Source organism: Lepidochelys olivacea (assembly GCF_965140295.1).
Source record: "Lepidochelys olivacea isolate rLepOli2 genome assembly, chromosome: 2".
Taxonomy (NCBI): Eukaryota; Metazoa; Chordata; order Testudines; family Cheloniidae; genus Lepidochelys; species Lepidochelys olivacea.
In genome coordinates, this window is record NC_140412.1 from 180,200,176 (window position 1) to 180,220,569 (window position 20,394).

The 20,394-nt window shown below is 38.2% G+C and overlaps 1 protein-coding gene and 1 gene segment (V, D, J or C); one reads left to right on the top strand and one right to left on the bottom strand.

Annotated features, from left to right (window-relative positions):
- Positions 1–3,280: 3,280 nt before the first annotated feature.
- Positions 3,281–10,081, top strand: LOC311517165 (T-cell receptor gamma chain C region C7.5-like). The segment is given in 4 exons: positions 3,281–3,371; positions 7,235–7,540; positions 9,063–9,116; positions 9,948–10,081.
- A 592-nt stretch (positions 10,082–10,673) lies between these two features.
- The window catches only part of STARD3NL (STARD3 N-terminal like), a 42,715-nt gene continuing 32,994 nt past the window's right edge, over positions 10,674–20,394 (bottom strand). For all 3 annotated transcript variants that reach the window (XM_084621551.1, XM_084621552.1, XM_084621553.1), the window contains exons 8-9: positions 15,700–15,771; positions 10,674–14,544 (exon numbers count right to left, since the gene is read on the bottom strand). In XM_084621551.1, the coding sequence (XP_084477677.1) occupies positions 15,719–15,771 (53 nt within the window). In that variant the 3' untranslated portion in view covers positions 10,674–14,544; positions 15,700–15,718. The remainder of the gene's footprint in view (positions 14,545–15,699; positions 15,772–20,394) is intronic.

Here is a 20,394-nt window from a genome sequence, read left to right on the forward strand (position 1 = left end):
TTATAGTTTAAAATGGACGGTTTTCCTCTTACCACAGTCAAAACAGCTGGTAAAGTTATGGGAGTTTTACCTGTCAAAGAGTGCAGGATCTTATACAGGTAAATCCTCTTACCTGTATAAGATCCTGCACTCTTTGACAGGTAAAACTCCCACAGCTTTACCAGCTGTTTTGACTGTGTAAGGAATGGAGAACCATGTCTGTGATATGTGTAGATTATTTATTACAGCATGAAGAGCTAAGATTGCTCACTTGCTTTATTAATGTATTAAACCTGTAGGATACAATCAAATGTTTCAGTAATAAAATATCTTTTCAAAGAGAAATATCAAATATTGGCTAAGTAAGTTCCTCCTGAGAAAAGAAAAAAATCTAAGATCATGGAGAAATTCAGATCCTGGCACAATTCTAAGTAAAATGAAAAGAAATTGTGGATGTTTGTGCCAGAGCTGAATTTGACTCCAGAATTACAGGAATCGGGGCAGTGTAAGTGAGAGCAGGGTCTATACCTACCAGAATTCTTCAGAATTTTGCTTAGTGGAATAGATGAGTAAAAAGATTTGGAAACAGAACCAAGCTTGGTGCTGTCAACAAGCCTGACATAGGAATAATGGTGCTTCTCATGTTATATCCATTAAAGTGCATCTAGTCATCATGAAAGAAGTTTACATTAAAATGTTATAACTGGATTCTTCTGAATGTAATATTCTAGAAAAAAACCTGGTACTAATGGCAGGCTCAGTGCAGAAGCCAAAGACTGAATTGAATGTGGAGACTGAACTGTCCCCTCTCAGCCCTAGAGGTTGTCCTTCCAGGACAAAATTGACATGGCTTGGTGGGATGGTGTGAAGAAGCTTCCCTTGTACCTGCCTGTGTTGTATCTCTCCTGTGTAGAAAGGGATTCAGTCTATAATGCTATGTATATGGCAACTTTCAGAAGCACTCGGTCATTTTATTTGAAAATAAGAAAATAATTCACCAAAACTATACATTAAATTTCATAGAAGAAATAAATGCAAAAATATTTGGAATGCTTATTAAAAGGTTGTCCATTGTATGATGGAATTTACTTGGGATCTGGTAAAACAGAGTGCATTAAGAGCAGAGTGATCAGTGCAGATTAGTTATAATGTACAAAGGAGCTACTATTACTGATATTTATTTTGATAAGATTCTCAAGTAGTCTAGGGTTGGTTTTAATTGGTTTGCTGCATTTTGAAACAGATCTAGGTATTGATTTTTGACATTACGACTGAATATAACAAACTCTTTATAGAAAAAATACATAAGTATCTGATCTAAATCCCATTGGCCCTAAAAGACCAAATCCAAATTTATGGCAGAAAGGGATGTGCAGTTGTGAGCAAAGAATCTTCAGAGGACAGGTGTCCACCTGAAAAAACTTCATCACGATAGGCACTGTTGCTGGCACTTTTAGCAGAAATACCAAGAATTTAAGGGATATTAAGAATAATTTACCATCTCATCCTTTAAAGGTGACCTTTGCAAACAGGTTTCAAATACACTGTTTGGACCAGGTGAGAAATCCAGCATGAAATAAAACAGATTCTCCAGCAATGGTCCAAAATCACCCATCACATTTTACAATGGCATTACTAAGCACTGGGCCACTGTTGTAGAATGCTAAAGTATTTTCAATGTAGGCAGTTTCCAGTGCTGTCAGTTTGGCACCTTTCACAAGCACTAAATTCACTTTAGAAGAAAAATCAAAATTTCAAGTGATGCTGAAGGATCCCAGCCTGAGGAAATTCTAATGCATTTGAAGTTTTTGTTGTATTTTGCATGTCCACTCCTGAAGTACTCCAAACATCCAGTGCAATCTATTGGAGTTTGGGGTGTCAGAGGAATACAGGATCAAGCATCTGCCATTTTGTAAGGAAAAGCCATTTAAATCACAAGCATAGTATATTAAAATGATTCTATCAACTTCTGTTCACAATTGCACATCAAACAATATGAAGCTATATTGGACCATATGGAAGCTATATGGGCCAGATCCTCAGTGGAGCACCTTTGATTTCCAGCAGCTGACGATCTGGCCCATGAGTTTTTGCAAAGCACATGAACACAGTGACAACAATTATATCAAAGTCTTCGGCTCTGGCACAAAGCTCGTTGTTTCAAGTAAGTTCTCTGGTAGCATAGAAAAAAATTATATGTGATAATATAAAATTAGAGACTGCAGAGCACAATTTATTCAAAAAGGATAACGGACAATGGAAACGTGATATGCAATCTACAGTAGAAGAATGAATGTCTTTACTATCTAAATATGAGGTTAATGTACAGAGTTGAGAGTAAAACAGATGAGTGATCACGTTGACAATTATTGATATAGAGGGGTATTTTACTCATCCTGAGTCAAAGCTGGGTTGTTCTCTTGCGTAGGGGTCAATGCCTCAGACCACGAGAACATCCAGTGCAGGGTGCAAGCCAAAGAGGCAATACTAGGGTACCCCTGTAAACCAAAGAACAGTGGGGATCGGGGGTAGGGGAGTGGTGAGGGCATGGAATGGCTAGTGGGTCTGACACTAGTGAAATCAACTGGCCAAAACACCTGCTCAGTGGGTGGCCAACTGCATGGACTTTACTGAAGCTCCTGGGCTATGATGCTCTAGCTAGGTTGGGGGAAAGATTTCATCTTCCCATCCATCACGTAGCTCTCCTAGAGAAACCCCCTTTACTCAGCTTAGTGCGGTGACCAGGATTTAGCATCTCATATCACAAGTACATATTAGTCAGCAGATGTAAGAAGTTAGTGGGTGGAAAGATGTCATGACAATGTCTTGAGAAAAGAAGATATTTTACAGTAGACTGTGACCTGAGTATTTTTGCTAATGATATGCTTATTTACATTGGCATTTTAAAAATGCACCCATTTGACCACTCTGGCAGTACAGGGACAAAAACACTGAGCATCCAGCAGAACTTAACTGAAATACCCTTTTCCATCAATCCACTAGGCAAGAGAAAATAGGTACAAGTCCAACATTAGGTCTCAAATGTCAAACAGATCCTCTCTGTCAGTGACATGAATGATTTTTGTTTAAACAGAATTTAAAAGCTACCAAATTAATATTAATATACAGTATTTGAAAACACCAATGTAAGCTCACCCGGTATTGATTAATATTAATATATAGTATTTGAAAATACCAGTGTAAGCTCAATGTATTGAAATTTCCACCATTTCCTTGCTTGAATTAACTGGCTCTCAGTTGTGCCTATTTAGCAATATCTGTTCAGATCTGACCCCTCGGAATGGACATGCCTTGGGCAGTTTTTGTTGTAAGTTGTAACACTGTGGGAGCTGCGAAAATCTTTGGAACTGGCACAAAACTTGTCGTAACTAGTAAGTTTTCAGACAAACTATTTTAAACGTTTCATAATGGCAAAATCCATCAAATTAAGCTCAATCATTTATCTCGATGCAAGAATGTACACTGGCTAAAATTTTATTATTAGTGTAATAATTTATTAACAACACTAATGTTAATGAAACCATAAGTCACTGGCTAGCAACAGAAATGTCGTAACAATCCTTTTCTCGTTTGGGTGTAAATAATACCAGGTGCTGAGCACCCTCAATGTCCGTTGGCTTCAGTGGGAAATGAGAAGCGTTCCGAACTTCATAGGAGCATTCAGCACTTTGCTGGACCAAGCACATAATGCAAAATTAAAATTACAAGCATGCCATTTACTTATTTTTTAATAAATTCTGACGGCATAAAGGACTTTGTTCTCAAACATCAGCGTTATTTACGTATGATAGTTTACCTGTAAGTGGCATGCAGATTGCAAACGCACACAAAAAGAGGTAGCACTGAGTCAATTACAACTTAACCCTGCAATTCTCCCTTTAGAAAACCTCCCATTGAAACTAATAGGAATTTCCTTTGAGCAAGGAGGGAAGCCAAAGGGCCCAAAGTAAATTGCCGTCTTAAAAAAAGAGAAGTGATACTTAAAGTAGTAAGAATATATCATGTATATTCTTTTACAGCATGCCTTCCTTGTTAAAAATTCCACTTAAATAAATTAGACAAGCGAGGTGTTTTGAAAAGTTAAATTGGACCAAAACAACAAGTAGCTCCACACTGGAAATTATAATTGACTTGGAAATTAAGAGTCTTATCTTCTTAAAGTGTCTTATTCAAAGGCCATTGAAGCCAAAGGAAAAAAGCCCTTTGGCCTTAAGGGGTTTTATATCTCGCCTAAAATGAGGCGAGATAGTTAAAACAGATTTTGCCCACTTATGCGCACACACATGCTGCTTATATATGTACAAAATTCAGATTTTATATTGGATAGACACCCATCTAACCATGTACAAATACAAAAAACTACGTGCTTGTAGAAGTATCAACATGTAAACGTGACTCCAATTTCTAAAAACATCTAATGAGAAATGCCAGAAATAATCATTCGTTTTTGCAAAGCACAACATCACTGGGCACGAAGCTATGTAAAGGTTTTTTGAATACAAACAAGACTTGAGTGAGTAAATCATTTGGTAAACCTACTGGTCAAGCCCAATCCTGTATTCCTGGGTGCTTATGGTTTATATGGAATGTAAGATTGAGCTCCAAATGTTGAACTAATTAGTGCTGGAGCATGAGGATCGAAATTGAAAAGAACAGAAAAATCAATTCCCAAAATTGGTGACAATTTCCAAAGTGAGGGAGCTCTTTAATGAAGAGATTTTTCTTGGTTAGGTAGTCTTACATTTCAGCTATTTCCTTCTAATTTCAAGATATTTTAAATCCTTTTTGACACAACCCTAATTACAAGGGTATAGTCTGGTTCAGTTCCAAGTAGTTTCAGAAAACTCTAGAATAGCCAGACAGCACAAAAATAAGCTGAAACCATTTTAGAAAAGGAACCTTCACAAGCGTTGACATCAGGGGGACTACTCACAAAGCATAAAATTAAGCACATGTGTAAGACTTTGTGGGAGAAGGGCCTAATCTATTTGTGTCTCAGTTGACTAAAGACAATGGCTGACATTATCAAAGGAGCCTGAATTTGAAAGGGATTTGGGCACCTAAATCCCTTCTTACTGCCTTTAAAAATTCCAACTAAATGTTTTGTGGAGTATAGGCCAACTATTTTGTTAAATGGCCTCTAATTTTTCACCTGCAGTTAAGTGTTGGAACAAATAGAAAACGCACAGAATACATGGTGCCCATTTGGGGACCTTTGACACTACTGAAATATCAACAACCTTCCGTTTCTTCTTTGTGGTGCACATTTATAACATGAGAACGTTGCCTTGTTCTGCAGAGAATATTTCTTTGGCAGTTAGCTGGGTTGGGAACCTTATTCTCTTGGTTGTATCCCACAGTGACAAATAGGTATTTGAAATTAGCAGCAGTAGATGTGTTTTCAACCTGCTCACTTCTTGTGATTACTAGTAAATTCAATATACTGTTTTAAAAAATGTATCGTTTACTGTCAGCCATATAACAGGAGCAGACAGATCATGATTTTGGTAGGGAAGTCTTTTCTGACCTGGTTCAGTCTTATTTCATGCACTTACACAAACTTGGGGATGAAATAAAATTCAACATTCCCTCTATTCCAGGGGTTCTCAAACCGGGGGTCGGGACCCCTCAGGGGGTGACGAGGTTATTACATGGGTGTGGGGGTCGCAAGCTGTCAACTTCCACCCCAAACCCTGATTTGCCTCCAGTATTTATAATGATGTTAAATATATAAAAAGTGTTTTTAATTGATAGGGGGGGGGTTTCATTCAGAGGCTTGCTATGTGAAAGGGGTCACCAGTTTGAGAGCCACAGCTCTATTCCTCAGCAAAGATTTGATCGCTGAGCTCTGTTGAGAGCTCCATTGTTAATAATGCTTCAGAATCAAGATTTTCAAAAGTGGTTGACTAAAGTTAGGCTCCTAAATACTTATTTGGGCATTTATGTTTCTTGATTTTCAGAGGTGTTGAGCATTATGCATAACACTCCATGACACTGGCCAAATACATGAACAAAGTCATTTCAGGATGTATCATCCTTGCTAATTTTGTAATTGATATTTGTCATTGAGGGATACAGGTTACTGTATTTACTTAATTTCCCAAAATGGCATTCAGCAACAGTTTCCCCGAAGTTGTATCGGCTGGGTCTGCACTAGAATATATCTTGTGTGTTCTTATATCATTTTAAGGTGAAAAATTGATAAAAAATGTTTTCACAAAGGTTCAGTTTCTTAGTGTGGATTACTTTTCTCTCTTTTTAAAGGTCCTAACCCAGGTTCTTAAATAGTAAATGCAGATAGTTCAGGGCAAATTTATCTCCTGATAGAATATTCTAGTGATTCTTAAAGAGAGGCCTTAAAGGTTTGTGGAATCTTTAATACCCTTCCTTCTGGTACATCTACACTGTAATAAAAATCCCGTTACACCAAGTCTCTGAGCCTGGGTCAATTGACTTGGGCTCGTGGGGCTCAGGCTTTGGTGCTAAAAACTGCAGCGCAGACATTCAGGCTCTGACTGGAGCCTGGGCTTAGGCCACCTCTGTTGTTGGGTTTCAGAGCTTGTGCTCCAGCTCAAGCCTAAACATCTACACTGCAATTTTTAGCAGCACAACCCCAGCCCTGCAAGGCAGAAACAGGAGACTTGGGCCAGTTGTGGTCATGCCGCGGGTCTTTTACTGTGGGGTAGCTGTACCCTTCCTCTCATTATTGTGGTGTCTTTTACATACACATTTTGGGTAAATAAAGGGGAGATTTTCAAAGTCACAAATGTTTTGAAATGAACCAGAACATAAAGCTGTACTCAGCATTCATTCAACAAGTGTTTAATATATTTTCAGTTTGGAAGCTAAGTTAGTTGGCAGTTTTCTGTTCCACAAAAACCTGCATTCAATTCTAGCACGTAAACTTCTGCAATTCCAGCTCCCTAAAGCTGTATCCCATAAGTGGATAATTTACTCCTACCTTCACAATTTAATATGCAGTAACAATATATTATAGACTTAAATAGTTCAAATACATTTGGCAACAATATCGTTCCCATGCTGAACTCAGAGTTAAGATTGTGGGCTTGAGTGCAAGTTGGAGGAATTGGATGCAAGAAATGAAATTGCCTCTCTTCCGCTTTCAAATCTGTGAATTCTTTATTGTTTCAAAAGCACAGCATACCATGTATACTGCAATTCTTAATTTACTTAATTTCTAACACATTCATTTCTCTCTCTAAAATGAATCCAGAGACAGAAGCAAAACTCGATCCCAAGAAGATCCAGGTCCTGCCTCCTTCTACTGAACAAGATGGGAAAGTAACACACATATGCCTTATTGAGGATTTTTACCCAAATGTCATTAAGGTGACTTGGGAAGACGACAAGAAGAATGCAGAGGAAAATGCAGTGCATGGGGAAATTTGGCCCCCTGATGACAATCAACTTTCATACTCAATAAGCAGCTGGCTGACCGTAGATAAAAATAGCGGCAAGAATTATCACTGCAAATATCAACATGAAAGCAAAGAAGATTCTCTCCCAATTGAATCTCCAGGTATATACTATATTATGAAAACTAGTGCTATATATATTTAAAGAGTTCACTGTTTCTTTACAATAAAACAGTAAAATGTATGACTGTTCCTGAAAGGGTTTGCGCTCTCCAGGCCACTATTAGTTTCCATCTCTCCATAAGCTGGCTGTCACTGAAGCTTCTCCGTCAAAAGCTCAGTTTTGGCTCCTCTCCCCCAATTTAAAATCTTTCTATAATGACTGAAAATGTTGGCTGAGCTCCTCAGCTAGTGTAAAGCAGCAAAACGCCACTGACGTCAATGGAGCTCTGTAGATTTACACCAGCCACGGACCCGGCCTACAGTGTTTGGTTTTGAACAAGTGATACATATTGCAACAAAAGTAATAACACACACAGCATCTAACTTGTTGCAGCAGACCAGAAGAATTACACAAACCAAAATGAAAAAGATAATGCAAGAGAAAGAGAAAATAAATTAAGAGATTTGTTTAGTTCTTATCTCTACCAGATCTCAGATCTTTAAGAACAAAATCTTTCTCCATTCTTTTGACTGGATAGGTATTTTTCCAACTTCTGTTCACAGATAGCTAGATTCTCAGATGGTGTAAACTGGCATAGCTCTAGTCAAGTTAATAGAACCAGGCCAATTGACATTAGCTCAGAATCTAGCCCATTATCCTTACATTTCAGTTCTCAAAGTGCCATCTGATAAAAATATATTTTAAGGTTATTTATTGATTTGCAGTATGTATCTTACCCCCAGGTCTCAGTCAGCATGGAGGCAATTAATAAGAGCATATACAAATTTATCTATTTCAAATACAATGGAAAAATAGGCTTATTGACCACCACCACCCACCACCCCTTTGCACATCCAAAATGCCTAAAACATGGGCCTTAGACTGTATGCTGATCAGGATTATTTTCTTCTATCTCTTGTACAGCTATTAAACAACATCACCCCTACCCAGAATGCCAACAATCTCAGGCTGCCTCAGGCGGCCAGGTTTTTATCCCCCAAGTATACGTACACATTCCAAAGGGGCAAACACAACTGAGTAATTTGGTGGGACAAAATGCATCTGGCTCGACATGAACAGAAACTTGCATACACAGAAGGGCCAACGTCCAGAACCTGCAATCAGATCGGCTAGTCCAGACCTCTGCACCCATGCAAATGCCAAAGACTTCAAGTGAGCTCCTAACAGGCACAGAGGTTTGCACTGACTGATCTGATTGCAACATCAGTACCTAAATCTCAATATAAGGCATACAAGTACTCACTTGCAGGAGCATATGCATTTTTCCAGTTTTATCTCTAGTTGGTTTTGTACATCAGCTACGTGCTACAGAGCATTTACTCTGGATGGAATCTCAGTGCTCATTTTTTATATTAACTTTCAATATTTGAGTCACTGTAGTTATAATACTTTTACCATCTTTTTTTTCTTTGAACTTCTGTCAAGAAATGGGTGTGTTAATTTTCAACAAGAAAATTTGACAATTAAAGCCCTCTTTACATGTTATGCTTCTATCCTTGCAGACACCTCCGTAGTGACTCAAACCACAGCAGGCTGTACCAACAGACTTTTCACAGGTAATTGTGTCCAATTCTCATTCTCTCTACAATATAGTTAAGAATTAAGCACTATTTCATATGGTTCAGACAAAAATGAAAATATTCTCTTGTAAATAGTCCACACAATTATTCTCGATGTGGAACACTGCCGAAAGTTAACATTTGCAGTGTGTCCAATAACTAATGCCCATGGGCAGCTCAGGTTAAATACTGTAGAGGTTCTGCTGAAATACATGTTTCGGTGGGATTTGTTGTGCTCTGTTAACATGCCACGTGTGTCATTCTTCTTTAGCCAACACATGCAACTGTTCTTTAATCTAATACGTAACATGTTAAATTATAAAAAGTATCCAAGGCCAAAATTTTCAAATGGTGTGTAAAGGTGCTGAATGCTTGATGACCCAACTGATTTCAGTATAATTTGTGGGTGATCAAGAAGTCTTAAAATCAAACCACTTTTATTTAGCTGCTTGAATATGGATTTAGAAGAAACTTAAGCATCCAGGTTTGAAAATTTTGGCCTAAAATCATGGCAACACCCTTCTGTAAACTGTCAGTGCCAGAAGCACTAGCATCATGCCTACTCCTTAGCAGACAGTAGCGATACCAGCATTGAGAGTGCCTCTTTTCTACCAGCTCTGCTGAATGAGCAGGTATATTCGGAATGTAGACCTGGTTAGCAGACACACTCATTTATGCATAGTCTCTTTAGCCAACGTAGTTACTGCAATTGATTACTGTATAGACCTTCCACTATCAGACACATGGTTTTATACTTTTTTTTCCCTTGAGGCTGTAGAATATGCACCATTAACTGGGTTTTTTTTAAATCTTGTGTTGCTATTACAGTGAGTTTCATGCACAGGACGGCGTATTTAATATACATTGTCTTACTCCTGAAAAGCACCATGTACTACATCATCGTACTCTTCTTCATGTACGGAACGCGAAGTCCAATCAAGCGCCAGGGAAAGAAACCTTAAACTTCTTACACCTTCCAATGTCAGCATTTGTGTCTGAAATTTACTTTGCTTTGCCATAAGCCTGTTCATATGAAACACCTTGCTCTAAATATTAAGACATGCATTTCAATTTGATTTTGTTGGTTATTTCTCTGCACAGATGGCTTCTTCTGCTTAAGAGCGCACAGTTTTACATGTTCATTTTTTCTATTTTATTATTTTAATTTTGAAACTGTGGAACTTAAAGGGCTCCTTGATTTCAATGGGAATTTTGCATCACAAAGCAGTGCAGGATCAGTTTCTTAGGCTCTTATCCTGCAAAAACACTTGTGCACACAAAGAACTTTTTGGATGTGGATAGGCCAACTGCATTCAGCAAAGTCAATGGGAAGACTCGTCCCATAAATATTTGCAGGGCTAGAGTCCCAATCTGTAATTTAAAATGATTTGTCATTTCATTTCTATTAATTTCATTTATTTCCTTTATAAAACAAAATAAGGCTTTGAAATATGAGTAATTGTTTTAAAAATGGAAAGATTAATGTATTTTAAATAAAATTCAGCATTACAAAATATTCTGTCCAGTTTATTTATTTAAAGGAAATCTAAACACTTTTTAAACAGTTTTTTCAAGGCAGACATACACAAGTCTGGAAGAGAATGGTAAAGCTAAACACACACACCTGCCTTATACATGGCAAACTTCCATATTGTATCTTTTAACAACATACAAGTTACAATGAATGAAATACAATCTTCACTGGATATACCCTCTTCAGTACATGCCTAAAGAATTTCAAAAAGTGAAATACTCTCTTTAATGCATACTTTAAGCTCAAACAGTTCATTTTAAACCAATAAATAAAGGCAAGAGTTCTCGGATATCACTCTGAACTTTTCCGTGTCTCCAAACTCTGCAAGTCCTTATTTTCATTAATATTAATCTGTTCTAAAATTTTTGTCCAAGTCTGGGCAAATTATTGGCATAAGTACAACCACATTGGGCCCTGAATGCTTGCAGTATCCATATAGGAAAAATCATATTAGCTGTATTTTACATATATACACAATTAGCAGTATATCTTTAATAGCCTGTGCAGCTATGTTCTTAGTATTCCCACATCCTGTATGAAGATTACACAGGTTCTGCATACTTGTATTTACTTCTGAAGAGGTTAAAATTCTTTAAAGAAAACAATTGTGTTATTTCCCGAATCATACATAGGATGTGTTTTCCATTACTTAACCAACAAAACAATTTAATAAAAAAGTTTCCTACGGAACAGGGAAGTGGGAAAAACATACTGTAACTAAAATACTTCTGTTTTCAAAGGATGACAACATTTGCAGGAAAACTAAGTACTTTGTACCAAATTCACCCATTCCCACTCATTTTAGAGTAATTTGTCCAATGAAATCAACAGGATTAGTTATAGATTAGGATACTATGTACTGTTCAATATAAGGGTGGAGCGTCTGGCCCTTATTCAGTAGGTAATGTCTTAGCCTTGAAACTTTTCAAACATACTGGTATTTAAATTGTCTAGCTTGGCCTGCTTAAGTGAAAATAAATACCTACAAAGCTATCTTTGGACCAAATACTTTACATACAATTACGATGGACTCTAGTACACATTTATATTTTGGAGAAAAACAAAACGAAACACACCCCTATTGCTGCTGTTGCAGTCCAGAACACAAGAAGACACAGCACAATCCACTAACATTAATAAGCCAAGTTTGCTCTGACCAGAGCAGATCCTCAGCTGACGTAAATTATCATAGCTCTTCAGCTCAGAATCAGGCCTGAGTTTTAAAGAAAAATATTTACCAAAAATACTTACCATTGAGACTTATTTTGTACTATGATTTCATTTTGTTTGCACAACACCCTGAACATGATAGCAGGAAGAGGGGAAACTTTTAAAAATTAATTAGATTGCAATAATTAGATTTGTAGTGCCGATTCTGCCCTCTCTGTTTGTTTTTATGGGAGCTATGTTCATAGCCATAAGCAGAACATATTTTTATGTTTTTAAGCTTCTTGTGGAAAGGCCTTTGCTTACCCCCAGCCCTGAGTGAAGTTACCTTGTAGCAATTACTGAGGTTTATCAAGTTTGCGGTAGCAAATTTCACAGCTGCAATGGCTCATGAGCACCGAACGTGACCTCCTGCTGCACTTTTACATGCTGAACATGGGAGCCGGGGGTTGTTTTAAGGCTTGTTTATTTTTGAGGCTTGAGTTATTTTGTTTGCTGGAAGATGTGGTTATTTAGTGGAAAATTCTATAAACTAAGCTAGTCACTGCTGTTTCAGAAAAGGTAGCTTGTGATTGGTGTGTGAGATAACATGAGGACAGTTAAACCACAGCCGGTCCTGCGCCCCACCACATACGTATTTACAAGCCACAGCTAATGGAAATACAAAGTAATCCAAAGACATGCCTGAGTTACATGTAGAGAGTACAGTAACACTTCATAGTCTATTACCATGGTATCTGTAGAAATAGTGCAGTTTAATCTACAGTGTGTTGGAGGCACATTAATGCACATAGACTACCATTGCAAGACTAGGAGGATTGCAGGAAAGCTACATGCACTGATGTTCCTCCTTCCTACTATGAAGTCATTACATGAAGTTAGATTTTGTCTAGTGAGGTTAATACCATTCAGGAGATAACCATCTTGTCAACTATGAGCGCAAGCGTCCTACCATACTATATCCACACACACGGTTGAATATCTATTTTCTACCGGTTATGATTTCATAGGTCACAAGTGCCAGAATGACAATCCACATTCAATTAGGGCAACAGTTACTAAGAAATATGAATAATGTACAAATTCCACCCACCGCACATTGATTATAAAACAGCAATTGTTGATAAAAATGCTAGAAAAATGACAAGGGATTCACAGTCTGAAGGAAGCATGCGGTACTTCTAGAAATAAACACCATACAGTGACGTCTGCCAGTAGAGCACAAGTAAGATTCTTACACAGAAAACCTGAATAATGTAACGTTCACTACCAAAACACCGATACATGTTATGGCAACTACCCATGGATTATTCTCCCCCTCAAGTAAATGCTTCATGCAACTCTGGATGAAATATGATCTGCTAATGGCTGTTATAGAGCTGTGAAAAAAGCTACGGTTTCACTGTTTTTCTACTTGGTAATGTATGGCTAGGTTTTGAAACTACTGCTATCATATCACAGGGCACCTGCTACTCATTAAACCCTGAGTAAAGCATGGACACCCACATAAGAAGGTATAGGAGCATGGCTGTTATGCACCTAGGTGTTAAAATTAACAAACGGCACAAGATTCTGAAGTAACTAGTAATTTGGGGTTATCCAATTTGTGACACCTTAAGTGCAGGTGCTCAGCACTTTCTGAAAATCAGGGCCCCTTTGAGGTGTCCCAAGTTGAGCACCCAAAAACTGAGACTCCCAAAAATCACACCCATAGGTTTAAAGTTTCCTATTTTCTCTGGCTAATGCTACTTAAAAAGGAGACTATCAATAAAAACTGAATAGCTTTTCTGTCTATGAATAGTTTTCATATCCTAGGCCTTAATTTCATTTTAAAGTAGGTTACAGTTTCCACCCTCCCACAATCCACATAATTATTGTAGAAGCTCATTTCCTGAAACCCTTCACCAAAACAGAGTTGTTTACTCTTTGCATTGAAAACTTTGTCCAAAACATTTATTAGAATAAATTCCACATTTGCCTCCTGCTTGAATAAACAGGATTCTACTGTTGCACAGGCTATATTTAGAGATTACACTCCACCACACGAGTCTGTCACAATAGGCAGGAATAAATTAACTTTACAGTGCTGTCCCATAAAATCTATACAAAAATGAAAGTCAACATAGACCATTTGTTTCCCAGTGAGAGACAAGGAGGTTGGAAAGGCAGGTCTTCATACTACGTGAAGGGACAGACAAACATGTCGTAATATGTCACATTGTTTTTATTAACATTTTTCTTTATTTTACAAAGAGTGCATAAGTCCATTAAAAAAAAGCATGGAGTTTAAAAAAAAAGAAAATGTAAAAATTAACAAGACAAATATTTAACAATGTAAAATAAATTTTATCTGGTGAATTCAAACAATCATTAAATATACTTCCATCATACAGAAGTGTTACTTCAATATATTACCAGGTCTACTGATTAGTTACACAAGCACAACACTTTCTAGTAGCTACCTAGTCGTCAGAAGATCAACTTCAAGAATCACTGAATACAAAATGGATGAGTAATTTTTCATAACAGCCATGAGGCAGTCTAATATATATATGTGAACAGAACAACTTTGTGAGGTATTACAGTACACGGGAATCACTCCTCTTTCCTCGCTAATAAATAAATTCTTTTGTTAGCAGTTCCACCAATAAGTCAACTGCAGACATTGTCATTACAGTTTCAAAATAGGCAATTCCCTAATGGCCTTTGATTCAGATTTTCACTCTGTAAGAGATAAAACAAGTCAAGATGAATAGAGTTTGATCCAAGACAATGGACATTAAGAGAGAGAGAGGCTCAAAAAGAGAGACCAATATCTCATTACTACTCACAAAAAAAAAAATCAGAAATAAGCTATGAAAAAAAGACAGGTAGGAACTTAAGCCTCTTAAGAGGATTAATTCCCCATCAATTAGAAACAACATCAGTTTTAGTACAGTGAGCACATTTGAGGGAAAGACTACTGTGAAATATTATAGAAAGAATTCTGTTTCTTCAATAGTTAATAAAATTGATAGGTAAGAAAATAATTTGTACTAAGAATTAAGAGAGGGTAACACATAAAACGTAAGGCATACACCAAGTAGCCAAACCCTTTCCTGACCCTGGTATGGTCTCCTGTCCCTCTTCTTTCTGTTGTTTAAAACACTTTAACACACAGAATCCCCCAACATTCTACACTACGGTCATGTCTACACTACAGATACAGCACCATAGCTATACCACTGTAGCACCGCAGCATGGATACTACAGCAATGGAAGGGGTTTTTCCCCTGGCTGTAGAAACTTGACCTCCCCAGAGGACAGCAGCATTCTTTTATTAACCTAGCTGTGTCTACGTTGGGGGAGGGGAGCGGAGGTGCTACACCACTCTAATGTGTGGATTTTTTCACAGCAACTATGTTGACCTAACTTTTCAGTGTAGGCCCGACCTAAGAGAAAGGACTCAAAGTAACTTCTGCTCCTTTCTCTCTTCTACTCAAGATCCTCTAACTTCTTGTTCTTCCCCATCTTCCAACGTGAGAAACGGGAGGAATGTCAGGGGGCCAACAGATGCACACACATGGCTAGCCCACTTCCTTTTATGTGCTCCATGACAGTTCATCTCAGACCCTACCAGAGTACCCAGTGTGCCTTGACCTCACCTGTTGCTGTCTCCAGGAAGAGGAAAAACGGGGATACTCAGAACTCATTGTAGGTGGGTCCTAATTCACCCTTTCAGCAATCAGATATATCTGCTTCTGCTCCCTAACAGCCATCTCAGACATTAGAAACAGGCCAGTTCCAACAGCATTAACCATTTGGATTGTGGCTAATTCCTAGGTGATTAATAAAAGAGACTTTTTATGCAAGAGACATTTTCCCTAAAGAAGGACTTGCCTGTTATCTCTCATAGTTGCTATACAATTGGTTTTTCACTATCCTGTTTTTCTTCAGATTCTTCATCAGATCCTAAACAGGAAAAGAATAACATTATTAGTTTGGTAAGAGAAACTCAGAGTCTTTATTAAACAACCAGTTCAAATTGTGAAGATAAGGTTTTTCTAATGTAACCCACACACTATGGTGGGTGTGGTGTTCTGTCCCAGCTAGTAGCACCGAGACCACTTGAGAGAGAGAGATTAATGAGTCTGCTCTGCAGCCTTAGCTAAGAGGCATACGGCTTTTAGCTCACGCAGTAGAGGCTCATGCACTAAGCTCCAGAGGTCCCGGGTTCGATGCCACCCGCCGACGACCTGACCGGGGTCTGTTGATGTTTAATCTAAAATAAGAGATTTTTGTGTAAAATGGAAATGCTAGTAAAGGCCTAAGTAAAGTATTTTATAAGCATCAGGTCATTAGTAATCCAAACACCATTACTGAAATAATGGTATCCATTTATATGACGTGAAGACTGAACTAATCAGAATGATCACAGCACAGTTGTGACCACCATTGGTTAATTATTAACCCCATTTTAGAGACAGGAATACGTACTCGAGATCACAGAATGCATTAGTATCAGAGATGGGGTTAGAATTCTGGAGAACTTCACTCCCAGTCTTAAGCTCGAACCACTGTACTACACACATCTATAATCAGTAAACCCTTTAGAGTGGAGGTGGACCCTTTCTATACCCCCGCCTAGAACCTCAACCTACTGTGCCACATTGGAGGGAGTGTCCCTTCAGAATCTAGTGCCAACTCAACAGGGATACTAAACTGGTCAGATGCGGACCAGCAAACAGAAGTTCTGTAGCTATGTTTTGAGTTATAGATTCCTTTGTTCCCACCACACCTGGCACTGAACACTGCTTGCGGTCAGTGAGAAATTTCTCAGCCTCTGAACCATTCCAGCTTTGAGTATGTGTCTTGGACAGTTATTTTTCCTGTGAGAATCTCATTTGATTGTAACTGTTTATGATGAAAAATGCCTGGGAAACTTACTCTGGAGATCTGTGCCACTATCTTTAAGCCAGATTGTGGACCACAAAAGTAATGTTATATTTTTCACATGAAATCTGTGGTAAAAAAGTCACAGAGCATGAAGGGATTTTTTTTTTAAACTAAACTACTTCAAATCATTAAAATTCTTTGTCGTGGCTTAACTGCCTCTATTAATTTTGAAGTTGAATTTTAAAAGAAACTGTAAAAATCTAACTGCTGCCTGGCTCAGTTAGCACCTGCTCTCACCACAATGGTTACTCAGCAACCATTAGCTGCTTATTGAAGATAAAGGGGCTGTAAGTACAGTAAACTGAAACTGAGCTATTCCTCTTAAAGGGACACAGCTTTACATTTTTGAAAGGACTAACTTAAAACTATTCCATGTTCCACTAGGGCTTGTCTACACAGTACACCAGAACGGTGTAAACTGTAAAGTGCTTCTATGTGTTGTACTCTAACTGCCCTGTTGACTTGCTCTAAAAGGTCCCTACTGTGTGTTGATATCGTCCCATATGACACAGTACTGTATTAACATGCATTAAGAGGCAGAGTGCAATATTTTAGAGCACTCTAGAGTTTACACCCCTCTGGTGCATGTGGCCATGCCATGTAGACAAGCCCTAAAAATTTAAAACAAAAAAGTGTAAAGGGTTTTTCTGCTCTCCTATTGGTCTTTTTACCATAGGAGAAGCCGATTAGCAAGGGGAGTGTTGAAAGTAACTCTACGTAAAGCTATCAGACACACAAAGGAAATGAACTGATAGAGAAATTTTTTTTTTACCATCTTTTAGTTACAATAATCACTGGTTTTACTTTTAGCAATAGTAGGTACAGAATTTTCAAACGTATGATTTTCAAGTTAAGAGTGTCCCTTAAATTTCTATCAGATGTTTATTTGCCAGCTTTCCCAATGGACTGCAAACTATTTTGTGACATTCTAGACCACCACCTAGATATATACTGAAACATTCTGATTTATTATCTCTTAAATTAATTATATCCCAATGTTGCTCATTCTCTTTTTAGTCTCTCCTCATTGACAATGAAAAAATATGGTCATCAATTTATATCTCCAGTGATATTGTCTATACTATTTCTGACTTTAAATTTATTGGCTGAGCTTGCAAAGGTCTTACACTCAACTTGATGGCATTTCTGTGTTCATAATTCAATATCTTTCAATTCTAAAATTCCAAGAAATATTCTAGGCCAGACCCCTATTTATTTTGAGGAAAACTGGAAAACCAGAATGGGGAAAACAAGGAATAACACTTTAAGCACCTCTATAATAGTCCACAGATCAAACAACTGGTTGCTGGCACCGAATAACACCTTCCAGCACGACAACACCCTATCCAACCTCTGCTTGTCTTTCCAATACAGTAACATATTGACACCCTGAATGATACACCTCCCACAAAAATAATAATGGTATGGGAGGAATGGAGGGCATGCAGGTGGGGGCATGCACACAACCCCTGGTGTGGAGGGGACAATGGAGGTTCACAGAAAGCCCCTGGGGGAACTTGCATAAGGGGAGGGAAGAATGGTGGGCACATCATTTTTGGAAGAGGGAAATTGGAGGGACTTTGGTATGGGATGCACACAGAGCTGTTGCTATGGAGAGAATGGTGGACACTGGCATGGAGGGATAGAGGAATGGGACACACAGAATCCCTGTCTGGAAGAGGTTGGGGGAGTCCCTAAAACAGAGAGGGATGGGAAGATGATAGACAGGGATGGAATGGATGGATGTGGGATGGAATGAAAGAATGCAAGGATCCCCTGGTGTGTGCAATAAACTTGGCCCACACAATCTAAGGAAGCTTTAATCCATCACAGCAGTAAGGATCATTTCTAGAATGAGTATACTCTTCAGCAGACCTTTAAAAATCCCAGTCTCAAAGGCTGCTATCAAACCCCAATTCTCTTGTCTGTAGCAGTAGACTGGACAGCATATCCCTAATTTTTTGTTTAAAACTCAGCTTTTGTGCCACTAGATTGGATTAGATCTGGCTGCTTACTTCTGCCATTATTCCTCAAAATCTACTGAAAACCAGATTAAACCAGTGGACATTATAATTTTCTAAAATATTTTCTGATTTAAAGTTACCTGTATGACTTATTTTTACTCTATGCATCTTCACATGATTCTACAGGCAAGAAATAATGCAGCATTGTGGATTTCAAAATAAGGTTACAAGGGTAACGATGCAATACTTCCGATACTCAGCCTGTATTCTTAATGTCTCAGAATTACAACCTACTAGATAGATATCATCATCTCTCAGATACAACAGGTGACTAAGCATATGGGTACAGGAGCAATTAGCTGTTTTATTCTGTGCTCTAAATTGTCCTAATGCCTCTTACCACCACTAGATGGAACTATACGACAGCTATCTTTATTATACTATGATGCTAAACAGTTTAACCTTATACTAAATTCAGCAGTTAATATCCCTTCTTCAGTAATAAATCATCATAACAAGATCATCCTTGATTATATTGCACTCTTGCTCCTGAGTGATACTTCTACATTAACTTCCACATAACATGCAAAATAACTGTCAATAGTAGCCTTATGGACATAAAATACTGAATTTATCACCAGTACAAAGTTATTAAAAAATGGATATGTGATCTTCCCATGTAAGTTTCTCCTTTGTACAGAGATTGCCAGTGTGACCTCTACGTTGTTGCTCCTTATTACGGGTACCTCCACCCCACAGCTGGTTATTGAAGCTTTTGTTACCATGTCTAAATCCTGTACAAGCCTCTCTCTCAGCCCAGTGAAAGATTTCCTAACCTGTAACACTTCCTCAAAGCACCTGAGAACTGAAGCATTCTATGTAGATTTCCTTACTGCAGCAATACAGCTATGAATAACTGCAAAGACTTTCTCCTCTTTGTTGCACTTTCAGTAACAAAAAACAAAGTTTGATTTCCAAAAATTCAGGGTTTAATTTTAATGGCTTGGGATACATCCAAGGAACACCGTAGGTGCCCTGGGGCAAGCATGGAAAAGGCCTGCCACCGGAAGGACCAGGCTCACTCCAGTCACTGGGGTGACCACTGCATTGCTCTGATCCTGCTGCAGCAGCAAGATAGCAGCAGAAGGACTGAGATGGGATCGCTTCCAGGAACTGTTTTGCTTGGTGCCAAAAGCCATTCAGCCAGCTATCTACAACACTGTAACAAGACCAGAAGTCCAGATTCCTGACAGATAAGCTCCTCACAGAAATCTGACACAATTGTTTTTGTTCCACCCCCCACATCTGACAGATCAGAGAGCTGTGAAGTGTCCCTAATGGAACTGTAAGGGTAGCAACTCAATTAACCTGTGAAAAATAATGCCAAAGTAGACATTTATAAAGCACACCTTGCAAGATTACAGGAAGATATTTATAATATTTTGCAGATAACAATATTTGATTTGATTTCATATTTTAAAAGGTATGAACAGACAGCATGACGGCATGAAAGTGCAATCCTATTCTGAAAAATGACTAGCGTGGTATTGTGGGGTTCCATATTTGTTTCTTAAAGAATTCAGGTGTAGTTCATTCTACAAGTAAACAGATGACAGTATCTGCACTCCCTGCAAACTCATCCTTGAATCAGATAGTAAAGCTGTTTCTTTCTGGC